Here is a 15,282-nt window from a genome sequence, read left to right as displayed (position 1 = left end):
TTCACTGACCCAGCTGCAGTTCGTTAGGTAAGTTAGAATTAAAAGGACCAGGCCATTCATATGCAAAAGCCTCTGTGCTCAGCTTGGATGGGATGGAGTCTCAAGGCGGAGCAGACAGGAATGGCTTCCCATCAGCCCTGCCCTAAGAGGCCCCTGTTCTCAGTGTCCCTCAGTAATCGCTGCAAGCACCTTTGAGAGAAAGCCGCCCTGGAATTTTGCCCGCTGCTAGACAGTATAGTTTCTCCTCGTATGAGTCTGGGTCCTCACAGTCTCGCCCAGAACCGGAGTTCAGAGCAGTTGGGAGCTTTTTTTCTCCCTCCCGATTGAGAAAGCCAGCCGCGTACTCAGTTGCCAGCCCTCTCCACGCACACACGCCTCCATACCTCTGCCTTCCGCAGCTCCTGTGAGTCTCAGTGTGCTTTCTCTTTGCTTCTAGTTGTAGAATTACCACTCAGCCAGCCTTCCTGTGGTTCTGGATGATGACCGTTTTGTCTTTTAGTTGTAGGTTTGAAATTGTTGTGCGAGGCAACAGTTCAGATGTTTACCTATGCCGCCATCTTGGTTTCTCCCCTCATCCCTCATTTCTTACATTTTCCTCTGCTTATTTCCATGGGCCTAAATTGAATTTCTCCTATAGCCAAGTTCTCTCTCCATTAGTGGTACCACTGAAGATTTTATTCAAACTCTCAATCTAACACGAGTCTCTTATGTGTACCCCCTCCCCGTGCAGCCTGTCACCAAGACCCACTTATTCTACCTTTTCCCTGATTCTATCGTTGCTTCATTTTAAGAGGGAAAAAAAATTGTATAAGAGTAATACTGATCATGGAAGAAGTCAAATGGTACAGACTTGTATAAAGCAAGGGACCCACTCTGCTAGTCCCTCTCATCCTCTCCAGTGGTAAACATTAGTGTTTGGAGCATGGCTTTCCAGACTTTTCCTAGGCCCACTGACTCATGGCCTCTTTTCCTTTCCGTTCCCTCTAATGCTGCCATTACAATTGAGACCTCTTTTCTTCTGTGTGAGGAATGCACACGTAAAGATTAACCCCAATGAAAAGTTTTAGAGTTGGTAATTTTTTGTGTGACAGTAATTTTTAAAAGTATTTTAATTTTTGTTCTGAATGATAAAAATCAGGAGAAGGAAAGAGCAGGGTGGGAATGGTGTGGTATGGGGGGATCCAGCTGGAATTCTGATGCCCTTCTGGAGGTGCTTCAAGGTCTGGGATGGATGTAAGCCCCCACCTTCCAGGGGACTGCTGTGATTTTGCCTTATCAGAGAAGCACCAAACAGACCACATTCCAGAGAGGCCAGACGGGGCTTATCTGAGGTCAGTGGGCTGTATGGGCTATAGTGAGCCTGAGAGCAGATGCCTCTTCCATGGCCACCATTCAACACAGCTGTATGCCTGGAGTTGCTAAAAATTCCAGTTTTTGTGTGAGGTTTGAGATATCCAGATTATTATATAAAACCTGATTTCAAAATACTATATAGCCGAAACCAGTTTGGCTCGGGATAGAGCATCGTCCTGTAAACTGAAGGGTCCCAGGTTCGATTCCCGTCAAGAGCATGTACCTTGGTTGCGGGTGCATCCTCAGTAGGGGGTGTGCAGGAGGCAGCTGGTCAATGTTTCTCTCTCCTCAATGTTTCTCTCTATCCCTCTCCCTTCCTCTCTGTAAAAACTCAATAAAATACATATATTTTAAAATAAATAAATAAAAATACTATATAACCCCAACAAAACACATCTATTCAGAAGGACCTCTATGTAGAGTATGTGATTGTCTAAGTACCATGTTGTACACCTGAAACTAACACAAAGTAATACTGAATGTAAACTGTAATCTAATATATAAAAAGCTAATATGCAAACTGTCCCCTCGGGAGTTTGATCGGGAGTTTGATCATGCGCTATGATGTGCGCTGACCACCACAGGGCGGTGTGGAACATGGAGAGTGACCATTGGTGGCAGCCACGTCAGGGCACTGAGGGAGCGAGGGAAGGGGGAAGGGGGGGAGGGACCAAGTAGTGGCAGCGCATGGGTGGTGAGGGAAGGAGGAGGTGGGGGGAACATTGCTGTGGCAGTGCACACGGGTGGCAAGGGAAGGCAGGGATCCTGATGGGCCCTGATGCCAGCCAGGCCTAGGAACCACATCTGTAGTAGTTGAATTTCATGCACCGGGCCTCTAGTTTAAAAATAAAGTAAACATCTCTGAACCAGTTTTTGTGTGTGTTTTTAATCCTCACCCAAGGATTTTTTTCATTGATTTTTTAGGAGGAGTGGAAGAGAGAGGGAAAGACAGAAACACCGATATGAGAGAAACACATAGATTGGTTGCCTCCCGCATGAGCACTGACAAGAGCCTGGGCTGAGGAGGAGCCTGCAACCTGGGCATGTGCCCTTGACCGGTATTAAACTGGGATCTTTGGCCTGGTCTGCAGGCCCACACTCTATCCTCTGAGCCAAACCGGCTAGGGCTGAACCGGTTTTTTTTATTGACTTGATCTACATTAACAGTTTTAGCTTCTGAACCTACAGTAAGCCAACATAGTTTGGGAATTGGGGGGATGGGGTGGGGGCTGTGAAGATGAAGCCATCCCCAGGAGTTGTACTAACACTGGTGTGCAATAGCCCAGGGGATGGGTGGAATTGGAGAGAGGGCGGCCTATTTGAAGGGAAGCTGAGAATTGTTCGCTGCCCGGTGGATGTGGCAGGCAGCAGTTGTCTTCCAGGGTGCCACTGCTGTGTCTGAACCAGGGGTCTCACACAGAAAAGTCCCGAGAAGTCAGGCAGGAATGGACCACAGGGCTGTGACTGTAGAACTGTTGCTCAAATCGCAGTCCCAAGCACCGTCTGTGGCCCCGAAGCCCTTCTGTAACCTATTTATCTATTTGACCTGTTCTTCCTCTTGAACTAACACATTCCATATGCTTAACTGCCTGTGGTGTAGACTAAATTAGGAAAAGAAAAAGCTCTTTAAAATTACTGGGAAAAGGGAAACAGGAGGGCTCTTAATTCCTTTATTTAGAGGTTTGATGAATGAGTCCATGTTTTTAATACACACACACACACACACACACACAGCTCACAAAAACACTTGAACATACTTTATTTCAGTATTCAGACTGGGACACAGCTATGCAGTTGACGTCATCCAGTACTCACATGTTGAGCCATATGAATGACGCTATCCCACCTTCTTGACCTATAAAAGAAATTTTATATGGTTCAACCCTAAAATAATGGGATCAAGAGTTTTATGCAACAATATTTTACCCTTGCTTCTTGTGATACTCATTTATTATTTTATTTTTAAAATATATTTTATTGATTTTTTTTTTACAGAGAAGAAGGGAGAGAGATAGTTAGAAACATCGATGAGAAAGAAACATAGACCAGCTGCCTCTTGCACACCCCCTACTGGGGATGTGCCTGCAACTGAGGTACATGCCCTTGACCCGAATCAAACCTGGGACCTTTCAGTTCTCAGGCTGATGCTCTATCCACTGAGCCAAACCGGTTTCAGTTACTCATTTATTTTAAATGTTGGTTGCAGTACCCTAAATTGATTTAATTCACTACCTGTTCATCTTCACCCTCTCCCACCCTGTTACACACATAGGATGTCCATCTCAGGGATGCCCTGATTGTCCCAGGTAGCTCCTATTAACGACCACTTCCTTTGTGCTTTAGTCTTTATCTCATTTAATCTGCATTAAGAATCTCATGGGATGGGTACCAACAATGAGGAATATGAAGTTTGGAGAGGCCAGCCACTTGTTTCTGGCACATGGCTACGAAGAGAAAGATTCCAGATTTGAATAATTTATGAAACAGCAAAGCCCAAGCTGTTTTCACGGCTTTGGAGCTAAGGCACTGAACGAGACCCTGAACCTGGCCTTTGCAGCACCCCAGTTCTAACTTTTCTTCTCCTATGGGCTTTGCAGAGAAGGGCGTGTGTGTGTGTGTGTGTGTGTGTGTGTGTGTGTGTGTGTGTGCGCGCCCGCGCGCGCGCACTTGCTGGCTTGCTTCAACTTTCTGCTCAGCTTTTCCCAGGCCGCTGCACTGGCTGAGGGTGGGCTTTACCACCTCCTCCCCATCCCATCCCGCAGCTGGAAGTCTTCACTGATCTCCATCTCTCCTCCCTGCCCCCATCGGGGAGGCAGACTATCTCCCCGGTCTTTTCCAGATGTACGTCCGCCAAAGACCTCCCCCAGTATAGAAGATGATGAATGAGACTGGAGAGCCGGCCTGGTGGGAAAGTGTGGCCGCCTTGAAAAAGAGAAAGAGAAAGGAAGTCGGGCGTTGGGGGCGGGGTGAGGAGGGTAAGCATTGGAACGGCGTTGCCAGAGGGCGACCAGTCTGGACACGAAGGACCCAAGCCCCCGTTACTCGCCAGTTCCTTTGCCTCCCGCAGGAAGGTGTGGGCAAATGCTCCAATCCCTGCACTCGGGTGGAATTTGGGCTGTAAGATCATTTACTGCAGCCCGCACAGTGCACTCAAGAACTACCCCAGTGCTTGTTTCCAGCCCTCCCAGTGCCGGGTTCCCAGCGTGCTCCCTCTCCTCCGCAAGACTGCGCGCCGGTCCGCTCCTAGGCTTCCTCTCCGCGGGCCCCGCCCCGTTCTCTCTACCACTCTCCGGCCGCGGGGGTGGAGTCGCACCGCCTTCCCCTTTCCTTTAAGAGACGTCGGCCCCGCCCCTCTCGGAGCCGCGGTCTGACGCCCGAGGACTGCAGCGAGTTCGGGATGTTTATGCAAATAGGCGCCCCCTGTGGGCCAATGGGGAGCGGAGGTGCCGGAACGGTGGACCAATGGGGCGGGGGCTTAGGGGCTCACCATATAAGGAGCGGCCTCGCCATAAAAGGAAACATTGTATCTCTTTATATGGGGGGGAAGGGTCGGGGGATCCCTCGCCGCCTGCGCGTGGTCCCGGCCCCCTCCACCCGCCGTCCCCGCGGCGGCCAGCAGCCTGTGCCCCCGGGGGGACGCTGACGGCCGCCGGGCGCGCCGCCGCGGCATACGGATAGGGGGCGCTCCGCGCGGCCTGGGGCAACCCGGGCCACAGGGGCAGGAAAGTGAGGGCCCAGGTCGGCCGGGGCGTGCAGGGGCCCCGGGCTCGCAGCGGCGGCGGCGGCGGCGATAGCGGCACCAGAAGCAGCGGGAGCGCCGGGCTGAGCCGGGAAGCCGATGGCGGCGGCGGCGGCGGCTCCAGTTCCTCGCTGACTGCCTGTCCGTCCTCCTGCACCGAGCGCCATGTTACCGACCCAAGCTGGGGCCGCGGCGGCGCTGGGCCGGGGCTCGGCCCTGGGGGGCAGCCTGAACCGGACTCCGACGGGGCGGCCGGGCGGCGGTGGCGGCGGCGGGGCTCGCGGGGCTAACGGGGGCCGGGTCCCCGGGAACGGCGCGGGGCTCGGGCCGGGCCGCCTGGAGCGGGAGGCTGCAGCGGCGGCGGCACCCACCCCGGCACCCGCCGCGGGGGCCCTCTACAGCGGCAGCGAGGGCGACTCGGAGTCGGGCGAGGAGGAGGAGCTGGGCGCCGAGCGGCGCGGCCTGAAGCGGAGCCTCAGCGAGATGGAGCTCGGCATGGTGGTCGGCGGGCCCGAGGCGGCGGCGGCGGCCGCGGGGGGCTACGGGCCGGTGAGCGGGGCCAAGCCGGGCAAGAAGACGCGGGGCCGCGTGAAGATCAAGATGGAGTTCATCGACAACAAGCTGCGGCGGTACACGACCTTCAGCAAGAGGAAGACGGGCATCATGAAGAAGGTACGGGACCGGGAGCCCGGCCGGCCGCGGGGAGCCCGCGCAGGGCACGGGGAGTCCGGGAGGCAGGCAGGCAGAGCCGGGCGGAGGTGAGAGGCGGCGAGCCCGCGGGAGGTGGTGGGAGGGGATGGCTCTTACCCCGGGACAGCACGAGGGGAGGGGCCGCCGGGGAAATGTGGGGAGAGGGGAGCCGCTGCGAAGGTCCGGGGAAGAGGGGAGAGGCGCCGAGGTGGGAGTGACGGGCGCGGAGAGGAGCTGGGCCCCTGCCGAGCAAAGGGGCGAGCAGTGGCATTGGGAGGCTGCTGGGAGGTGTTTTAAGGAAATCCAGGGATCAGTAGTAGGTCCATGGCGCTGGTGTTTGGGAAGGACTCCCCAGAACCGGGAAGCAGAAGAGGTGTGCAGGTGAGAAGGCTGGAAGCAGGATAACAATGAGGGAGCCTGCCTAGGTGGGAGGAAGGTGGGCACCGCCGATGTGGTACTAACTGGAAGGGCAGGCAAGGCTGGTGACGGAATGGGGCTCCAGAGCTGCAGGTGAGGGAGCAAGGCACGAGAACGGAGGCCGCCCTGAGCCGCGGGGACCAAGCCGAGTCCCGCGATGGCCATGTGTCTTAAGTTCATCCCCTGGCAGCCTGCACACTCCCCGTAAGACAGGCTCCAGGACCACCCGTCTTCCAGAACAGTGGGATTTGCAGCGTTAGGGAGAATCTGTGCATGGAGTTTGGTGGGGAGGCAGGGAGGTTTGCAGAGGTACCCAGAAAATCCTTTTCTGTCAGATTATCCAGTGAGAAGGGGTGAGGAAAGGGTTGTAGAAGATATGGGACAGGATGGAAGCAGAGCTGGGAAACAAGAAGCTAGAATTCTGGAAAAATTGGCTGGGGTGTCTGTCTGTCCCATATAAAAGTCAGAGCTGCTTCCAAGGTGGGCTTGTGGAAGCTTGTTGGCTGTGAGGACACCATCCACAGGGCCCTCCTTGATGGACACCTTTCTGAGCTGATGGCAGGTTTGTAGTGGCTAATCTAGCCCCCATCTCCCATCAGTCCAGACACTGTTGTGTCAAGACAAAGGAAGAAAAAAAAGAGTAGCCCAGTATTATAGGGCAGAAGACAAATGGCAACAGGTTAGTGCCTGTGCAGTTTCTGGGAAGAAACATGGGACGTTTTAGAGTTTAGGTGGCTCCTAAACTCCACACATCAACCGTCGTGTCTTATGTGGGTCTGGACAGTAGTGACTTCTGGTACAGCAGCGAGTTCGTCCTTGTCCGTGTGGCAGTGAGGAGGGGGCGGGAGCCATCTCTCCGTGAGGCTGGGCACCACGCTGTAGGGAGGCCCCTCTGTGTCACTGAGGTTATATGTTCTGTCGGGAGGGGGTTGTCCTGTTTGCAGTCAGCAGGGCTGCTCCTCAGAGAAGGGTCATGGCATTCGTCTGCTCTCCGGTTCACCTTCAGATGTCCTGGTAGGACCACCTCTAGACAGGAAGGTCATTATGGGAGTGGGGGCTTGATGTCACTGTGTGCTACCTCCCTCTCGTCCTTCCCAAGGCAGGTAGAGATGAGTTTTGCTGACCTCCCCATCTCCTCCCCATTTTCCCCAGGCCTATGAGCTGTCCACGCTGACAGGGACACAGGTGCTGCTGCTGGTGGCCAGCGAGACAGGCCATGTATACACCTTTGCCACTCGAAAACTGCAGCCCATGATCACCAGTGAGACTGGCAAGGCGCTGATCCAGACCTGCCTCAACTCGCCAGACTCGCCGCCCCGCTCAGACCCCACCACAGACCAGAGAATGAGTGCCACCGGCTTTCAGGAGACAGACCTCACCTACCAGGTGTCCGAGTCCGACAGCAGTGGGGAGACCAAGGTGTGTTTGGGTCCCCGATCGGAGGGAAAGGAAGGGGAGGGACTTGACCGGCAGAGAGGGGAGGGGGTCCCTCTCACTTCCTCACCAAGCACAGGTGGCAGGTGCCCACTGGTGTGGAGTGGAGCCGGGCTAGTGCCCCTCATCCTAGGGCTCAGGTGTCCATCCCCGCTATCCTGACAGGAGGCCGGCCCACTAGATAAGCGGGCGGCCTCCGTGCCCATATAAGGCGGGCTCCGGCTCCACGCCGGCCTCCCGCCGAAGCCCGCCTGCCTGGCAGGGCCCTCGCATTCCTCCCGCCAGCTGTCTCCCTCCCGCTAGGGGTGGGGGCGTAGCTTAGCCCAGCCCTCCGGCCTGCGGGTCACGGCAGAGTAGGAAGTGGGCGCTCCCGGGTTCAGGGTCCTGGGAACGCAGCACTGCTGCAGGTGGGCTGGCTGGCCGGGCTGAAGGCCACCTGACCAGCCAGTCACCTACCTCCTCAGGATGTCCGGACCTGGGCACCATAGGGAGTGTATTCCCGGCTGCTAGGGATGCCGGCCCTAGTTACGCCTCCCCCTTCCTTTTCCCGGTAAGGAGAGGGGGCGGAGCTTCCTCCCTAGTTCCTCTGGGGTACTCCACCTTCCGGGTCCTTCCCCAACTGGCCAATCGGAGGAAGCGGCACTGTTTGCCTTAGCAACGCCTGCACCAATCAGGGGCTTTGAGCGCGTCTGATTAGCAAACATCCCGCTCTGACCAATCGCCAGTATTTGAGCCCCTCAGACCTCTGGGCTTGGCTCTCAGCCCCTGGTTTCCTCCTTCCCCTTCTAAAAACAAAGGCTCCCCGAGGGGAAACTCAGTGCGTTAGGCTTTCCCCTCATGTGGTGGCATCTGTAATAATTTTTAGACTCTTGACGGTGAGGCTTATTCCCAGAAAATTTTGCTGGATGAATAAATTCTTTTGGTAATTAAAATCTCAAGTATTTGTCATAAAGTGCCAACCCCCTAAGATCTTTCTCAAACCATAAGTTCCCTGAAAACCTCTTGGTCCCTATCTCAGAAGCCCGGCAAATATGAGCTGGAAGGACCCTTTTAAAGAGGGCACAGTAGCCCAGTCCTCTCATATTTACAGGAGAAGAAAACTGAAGCTCAGAAAGAGTGAGTAATTTCCCAGGGTCACACAAATGGTCATTGCCAAAGCTGGGAACAGACCCCTGCTGTCCTGATCCTCCAGCCACGTGATGGCCACAGTCCATTGAGGCAGAACTCAGGGAATTATGATAATCATATTTATCATTATGATAAATAAGAGCAGCAAATACTTACTGCTCTTTTTATGTGCCAGGCATAGTTCTAACTTCTTTAAGTATGTTAACCTATTTATTCTTCACAACACCTATGGGGTAGGTATTATCTTCCTTTAATAGACAGGAAACTGGAGCATAGCAGTTCAATAACTTGCTTGTGGACCAGGCAGCAGATAAATGACAGAGCTGTGATTTGAACCCAAGCACCCTGGTTCCACTCTGGGCTGTCAATCTACATTAAGCTTCTGCAGGGTCAGGGTCTGGTAGAGGCTCACTGCTCCATCTCTACTCTGGGTGTAGGACTCACTGAAGCCAGTGTTCACAGTCACCAACCTGCCGGGTACCACCTCCACCATCCAAACAGCACCTAGCACCTCTACCACCATGCAAGTCAGCAGCGGCCCTTCCTTCCCCATCACCAACTACCTGGCACCAGTGTCTGCTAGTGTCAGCCCCAGTGCTGTCAGCAGTGCCAACGGGACTGTGCTGAAGAGTACAGGCAGTGGCCCTGTCTCCTCTGGGGGCCTCATGCAGCTGCCTACCAGCTTCACCCTCATGCCTGGTGAGTCACAAGGGGCAAATTGAGCATGGGAAGAGTGGGTTTAGGTTTGGCACAAGGAGAATCTTCCCCTGCTCAGAAGGAGGGTGAACAGGGGCCAGGACCTGAGAGAAGCCTATTCTGTCCCGTTGGCAAGCATGTCCCTCCCCATGGGAACCTCTGTTATCCTTGTCAGTAAGTTCCAGCCATATGCTCTGTCCTTGTTTAGCCAGCCCTGCCCTGGGTCCCTTATTGCCACAGGGACAGTAGGCATTCTGTCACTTCCCTACCTTGACTAGAGGGCAGATCCTGTCCCTGATGGGTCAATACCAACTGCCTGAAAAGGAAAGAGGCACGGCATAGGACGGGAGGAGGAGGGAAGAGCAAAAGCAGAGTATAGAAGCCCCTGGAGACCGAGATTCAGGACAGGAAGGGCTTGTTGACTCCCACAAAAGATAGTGATGGGAATTGGGGAGCAGTGTGTCAGGCCCTGGGCATGTGGGGGTGTGAGGGTGCTTGTGCGGGTGGTGGCTGGGTAGGACAGAGCACAAGTAAGTCTCTGTGTCTCGCAGGTGGGGCAGTGGCCCAGCAAGTTCCAGTGCAGGCCATTCAGGTGCACCAGGCCCCACCACAAGCGTCTCCCTCTCGCGACAGCAGCGCAGACCTCACGCAGACCTCCTCCAGCGGGACAGGTATAGCTCTGTCACTTCATGTGGAGACTCAGGCTTTTGGCTTAACCCTTATTCTAATCCTTAAGAGAAAGTCAGGTGGGGGTGGCTGGGTTTTGTATCCTGCCCTGCGATAGGGCTGTGGATTCAAAGAAGAAATTAGGGGCCACTGAAGCCACCCTCCTCCTTACTCAGAGAAGCCTGAGGCCCAGGAGGAGAAGTTACTTGCCCAAAGATTCACATTTGCTTAATGACCAGGAAGGATTTATAGAGCAGATACCTCCTTGTGGGAGGGTGTCCTAGGTTTAGAGTAGCCATAATTCTCCTCAGGGCCTCTAGTCATTCCAGATATGACGAAACACTTTCAGAATAAAGTTACTTTTAAGTTCTTGTTTACAACCTTGTTATACAAAGTGTGATCTATGGAGGACCAGCATCACCCTGGAGCTTGAGAGGGATGCAGATTTTTATGCCTCACCCCACGCCCACCTAATCAGAATGTACATTTTTAACCAGAACCCCAGGTGACTGTATGCACATTAACATTTGAGAAGGGCTAGTTTAAAATATGCATTTGTTAGCCACACATTTAGGAAGGAGGAGGAGGAATGAAAACAAAAAAAATACTGAAGCTCCCTAAAGGGGGAGTAGGACCTGAGTTTCCTCAGGTTGGCTCAGTTACTGTAATCTTTGTTTTTCCCAGGGCCTTAGGGTCTTGGGACAGAGAATTCAGCAAATAGACAATTGGACAGCACAATGTGGTAGGATCTAACTAAAGGCTGGTACTGTTGTGTTCAAGAAAAAATAAGGCTTTTCTTAGTTGATGACAGGGAGCAGAGGAGTGAGTCTTGTCTGACTGCTGACCTGGGAAACGGCTAGAGAGCTCCGGCAGCTTGGAATTCCTAGGGGTGGGATGGGAGTTATCAGTGGGGACCAGGGTCAGCCTCACTGACAAGTGTCTGTATTTGCCAGTGACCTTGCCCGCTACCATCATGACGTCATCTGTACCCACAACTGTGGGCGGCCACATGATGTACCCTAGCCCCCATGCGGTGATGTATGCACCCACCTCAGGCCTGGCGGATGGCAGCCTCACCGTGCTCAATGCCTTTTCCCAGGCTCCATCCACCATGCAGGTGTCCCACAGCCAGGTCCAGGAGCAAGGTGAGTTGGGGGGTAGGGCAGAGAAAAGGAGGACCATTGTCTCCCTTATGCAGACACACACACACACACACACACACACACACATGCGCGCACGCGCCCGCTTGCGCTTTTCCCCCCACCCCTGATATGTATATCCACACAAACTAGGATGCTCATATATGCTTCTACACATATACATACAGATACACTCTGGCACCCATGCCTGCCTACTTACTCATGCACACTCTCACACTCACACCCACACTTGGACACAATTGGGCACTCACCCTAGGGCATTTACATCTGAGATTCACCCAGTCATTTGTGCATTTATCAGCTCCAATAACTGGAAGTTTCTCTTGAGCAAGCAGTTTGAGTATCTCCCACTTTCCACGCAGGTGGCGTCCCCCAGGTGTTCCTGACGGCACCATCTGGGACAGTGCAGATCCCCGTTTCTGCAGTTCAACTTCACCAGGTGGGTAGGAACCCTCTCACCCCATCCCAGCCAGCCAGCTACCTTGTTTGTTTGTGCTTGTTGTTATTAATCCTCACCTGAGGATATTTTTTTCCATTGATTTTATTTTTTAGTTTTTTCCAGGTCCTCTTATTTTTATTTTTATTTTAAATATATTGTTATTGATTTCAGAGAGGAAGGGAGAGGAAGAGAGAGAAACATCAAAGATGGGAATCATGGGTCGGCTGCCTCCTGCATGCCCCCTACTGGGGATTAAGCCCACAACCCGGGAATGTGCCCTTGATCCGAATCGAACCCAAGACCCTTCAGTACACTGAGCCCAACTGGCTAGGGCTTTTCCATTGATTTTTAGAGAGAGTGGAAGGGAGGGGGAGAGACAGAGAAACAAGAGTTGGTTGCTTCCCGCATGTGCCCTGACCAGGGCTAGTGATCAAGCCTGCAACTGAGGTACATGCCCTTGCTTAGAATTGAACCCATGGCCCTTTAGCCCATGGGCCAATGCTCTAACCACTGAGCAACTGGGTATGGCTAGCCAGCTACTTCTTTATCTTGGGGATTCCATTACTAGTTAGTCAAAGCTAAGATTCCTAGCAAGAAGGGCTGTTTTCCTGGTCAGACCTTGGTGGGCAGGCAGGCAAGCAGGAGGTCTGAGCTGGCTGACCTGTTCCTGCCCCATTTCCTCACACATGCCCTTCCCTCCAGATGGCTGTCATAGGGCAGCAGGCCGGGAGCAGCAGCAACCTCACCGAGTTACAGGTGGTGAACCTGGACGCCGCGCACAGCACCAAGAGTGACTGACCTGCCCTGCCGCCCTGGACACGGCCAGCGGATGGCACCACTTATTTATTGTTGCCTTTTCACGTTTTCTTCACACACATGTTGACGGGCCGCAGGAGGGAGGCGGGGAGGAGCAGTGGGCAGCCACCGGACTGAGCCCTCTCACTCCAGCCAAAGAAATGGGCCAGCCTACCCTCCACCCCGTCCTCCCTCACTCTCCCCTCCTCCTGGCTCCACCTCCCATTTCTGTCGATGGTGGGGCTGCCCTCCCTCCTCAGACTTCCTTGCCAGCTTGGCTCCATGTTTGCCATGAGTATTAGCTTTCCAGTGGGACCGTGCCCCACCTACCACAACAGATCTTTGTGGGCCTAGGTACCATTCCCTCCCCCCACCTTGAGGAAGCAGTGGGGTCCTCTGTCCAGCCTCAGTGCTGACCCCATGTCAGTGCTGTGTCTGCCACAGGCTGGGTCAGTAGAGCGCTCTCCAGGGAGCCAGCTGGGGAGATGGGGCTTCTTCCCTCGTGCTCCCCCCCTGCAGCCCCCCAGCTCCAAGGAGCTGGGCCTGTGCAGGGAGCAGGTCCCTGGGGCCGGCTGCCCTGCCTTGCCACTCCCTTGGGAGCTCCAGGGGCTCCTGGGTTGGAGGGAACCATCATTGTTCCTTCTCCCCGTCTTCCCCCCCTCTCCTCCCAGCTGCTTTACTTAAAGTTGATTTTGAACTTTTTATTTGAGGAGACGAAGTGAAAACAAATCTATAAATATATATTTTTAAAATATTTAACTTTTTTTTATGGAGTTTTTCTCGTCCCCCTCCCTGCCCAAGCTCCCCCTCCCTGGGGAGCCCTGGGGCTCCCCAGAACTGGCTGGGCCTCTGGGGACAGAGCCACCCCCTGAGCGTGGGGCCCACCAGTGTGTGTGGGAGATTCTGGGATTGCCCGGTCCTGGGTTATTTCCAGGAGAAAACCGGGGGAGGGGCCCTCAGGCCATGCCGCAATGGAATGGGGAGGGTGACCCACAGCTCTGGGCCTCTTTTTCGCCCTCTAGGGCTGTTGCTAGGGAGAGGGAAGAGGGAGACCAAATGGTGGGGTGTCAGGTAGAGGAAACTGACTTCATTTGTGCCACATGCATGGGCATTGCAGCCTTGTGCTCCCCAGGCCTGCAGCTGCTTGGGGTCCAAGTTGCAGTGAGCAGGGTGGGATCTGGGAGGGGGTGAGAGGCAGGAAAGGGGGTCAGACAAATGGGAGCAGCTCTTGGGCTGAGTGCAGTGATAGGGGAACCAGAAGTGGGCAGCTCTCCCAGGGAGTGAGCAGCTACTGTAACTTTTTAAAATTAAGACAAAAAGCCTTGAAGAAAATGACTTTATTTTTCTAAGTGTAACCTCAGTATTTATGTAATTTGTACAGGGGCCGTGCCCCATCCCCTCCCCCCTTTGGGGTAGACCTTCAGGGTGGGCCAACACGGGGAGGGTCTTTTACCCTGTGTCAGAGCCCATCTTCACCCCCAGTATCCAGAAAGGAAGCTTTTTCAGAACAGGGCAGCAGTTGGGGTGGAGTTTTATTTAACCCCATGACTGCCTTCAGTAGGAACAAGCCTGCTTCTGTGATTAGGTGAAGGGGTGGGGGGAGATTTTACGCACAGCCTAGTTATCAAGGGGGTGATTTGCCAACGTTTTTTGAGTACCCCCTAACCTCTAACCCCCATTGCTGTCTTGCCCCAATTTCGGGTGCCAAGATAGAAGTCACCTTTCTGGGCTTTCTCCTGGAGAGAGCTGGGGCTGATGAGTGGCTTACAAGGCTGGGGCATGGCAAGTCAGGGGCCAGAGAGTGGGGGGGCTTGGGACTCAGGTCTGTAACTGCCCAGCCCTTTTCTCTGCTCTTGTTTCACTCCACCCTCACTCACTCACTTTCCAACTCCCCTGCCAGGAGAGGAGACCTTGATGAATTACTCCTCTCCTTCCCACAAAAGACAGACCCAGTGAGTGAATCAGGCAAAGTGCTTATAGTGTGTGTTGTGTGAGCATGGCCTGGGGAGAACATGCGTGCATCAGGGATGAGGTGGCATTTATATGTGCAGCAACCCTTGGTGTTTCCCTTCCTTGGTGGCTCTGGGGTGTGTGTGTTTGTGGGTGTGGGTGTGTGCGCGCGCTTGCGCTTGAGTGAATGTGTGTGTGAGTGTGAGGTGTGTATGTCAGTGATTTCTACTTCCCTGGGATGCTGACCCAGGAATAGTGGACGTGGTCACAGTCCTATGTACAGAGCTTTCTTTTGTATTAAAAAAAAAATTACTCTTTCAATAAATGTATCATTTTTGTGCACAGACTGTGGGATCTTTGCCTCTGTTTTTCCAGAGGGATGGAGGGATGGAGGTCTGAACAGGAATTAAACCCCCAAAGCTGCTGCTCTGAGAAGGAAGCCTAGTTGCTTGATGAAAACAACAGCAATACTAAGGAGCGCTTTGCGCTGTTAAACTCTGAACGATTTAAGAAACATTTCGCTGGGCTGGGGATCTTATCTACGTGCAGGGCTTTGCTGGGTGCTTAGGTCAACACAGAGAGAAGCAATTTTAATTAATAGGAACTGACTACCAATCCACAGCATTGCTGAGGGGTTTGGGAAACTCGTGGCCAAGTGACCTAATCAAACCTCAAAGGACAGCCCTAGGTGGGAGTGTGGGTTACAGGTTTCAGGGGGATGAGGAAGGGAAGGAGGTTTCTCCAAAGTTGCTAGCGGAAGGAAAGCGCTGCCTACTGCTGCAAAGGCACGGGACAACGTGACCGCGGCCGCGGGC

At 53.8% G+C, this 15,282-nt stretch overlaps 1 protein-coding gene across 2 annotated transcripts; it reads left to right on the top strand.

The window, feature by feature from the left end:
• The first annotated feature begins 4,869 nt into the window (after positions 1 to 4,869).
• On the top strand, positions 4,870 to 14,814 carry SRF (serum response factor). 2 transcript variants are annotated; one of them, XM_036414191.2, is made up of 7 exons: positions 4,870 to 5,764; positions 7,352 to 7,618; positions 9,199 to 9,460; positions 10,009 to 10,128; positions 11,077 to 11,268; positions 11,646 to 11,722; positions 12,425 to 14,814. In XM_036414191.2, exons 1-7 carry the CDS (start codon positions 5,258 to 5,260, stop codon positions 12,518 to 12,520), a joined length of 1,521 nt encoding a protein of 506 aa, XP_036270084.1. In that variant the 5' UTR covers positions 4,870 to 5,257; the 3' UTR covers positions 12,521 to 14,814. The 2 variants fall into 2 exon arrangements, with proteins under 2 accessions (XP_036270084.1, XP_036270085.1); XM_036414192.1 differs by lacking the exon at positions 10,009 to 10,128 and having other exon boundaries at positions 4,874 to 5,764.
• The last annotated feature ends 468 nt before the right edge of the window (positions 14,815 to 15,282 follow it).

Source organism: Pipistrellus kuhlii, unplaced genomic scaffold (assembly GCF_014108245.1).
Source record: "Pipistrellus kuhlii isolate mPipKuh1 unplaced genomic scaffold, mPipKuh1.p scaffold_m20_p_5, whole genome shotgun sequence".
NCBI lineage: Eukaryota > Metazoa > Chordata > Mammalia > Chiroptera > Vespertilionidae > Pipistrellus > Pipistrellus kuhlii.
Note: the sequence above shows the minus strand (reverse complement) of the source record. Positions and strands in the feature narration are given on the sequence as shown.

Coding starts and splice junctions, on each gene's coding strand:
- SRF (XM_036414191.2), top strand. CDS start 5,258: ATGTTACCGACCCAAGCTGGGGCCGCGGCGGCGCTGGGCCGGGGCTCG. Junction 5,765..7,351: donor AGACGGGCATCATGAAGAAG/GTACGGGACCGG, acceptor CATTTTCCCCAG/GCCTATGAGCTGTCCACGCT. Junction 10,129..11,076: donor GACCTCCTCCAGCGGGACAG/GTATAGCTCTGT, acceptor TGTATTTGCCAG/TGACCTTGCCCGCTACCATC.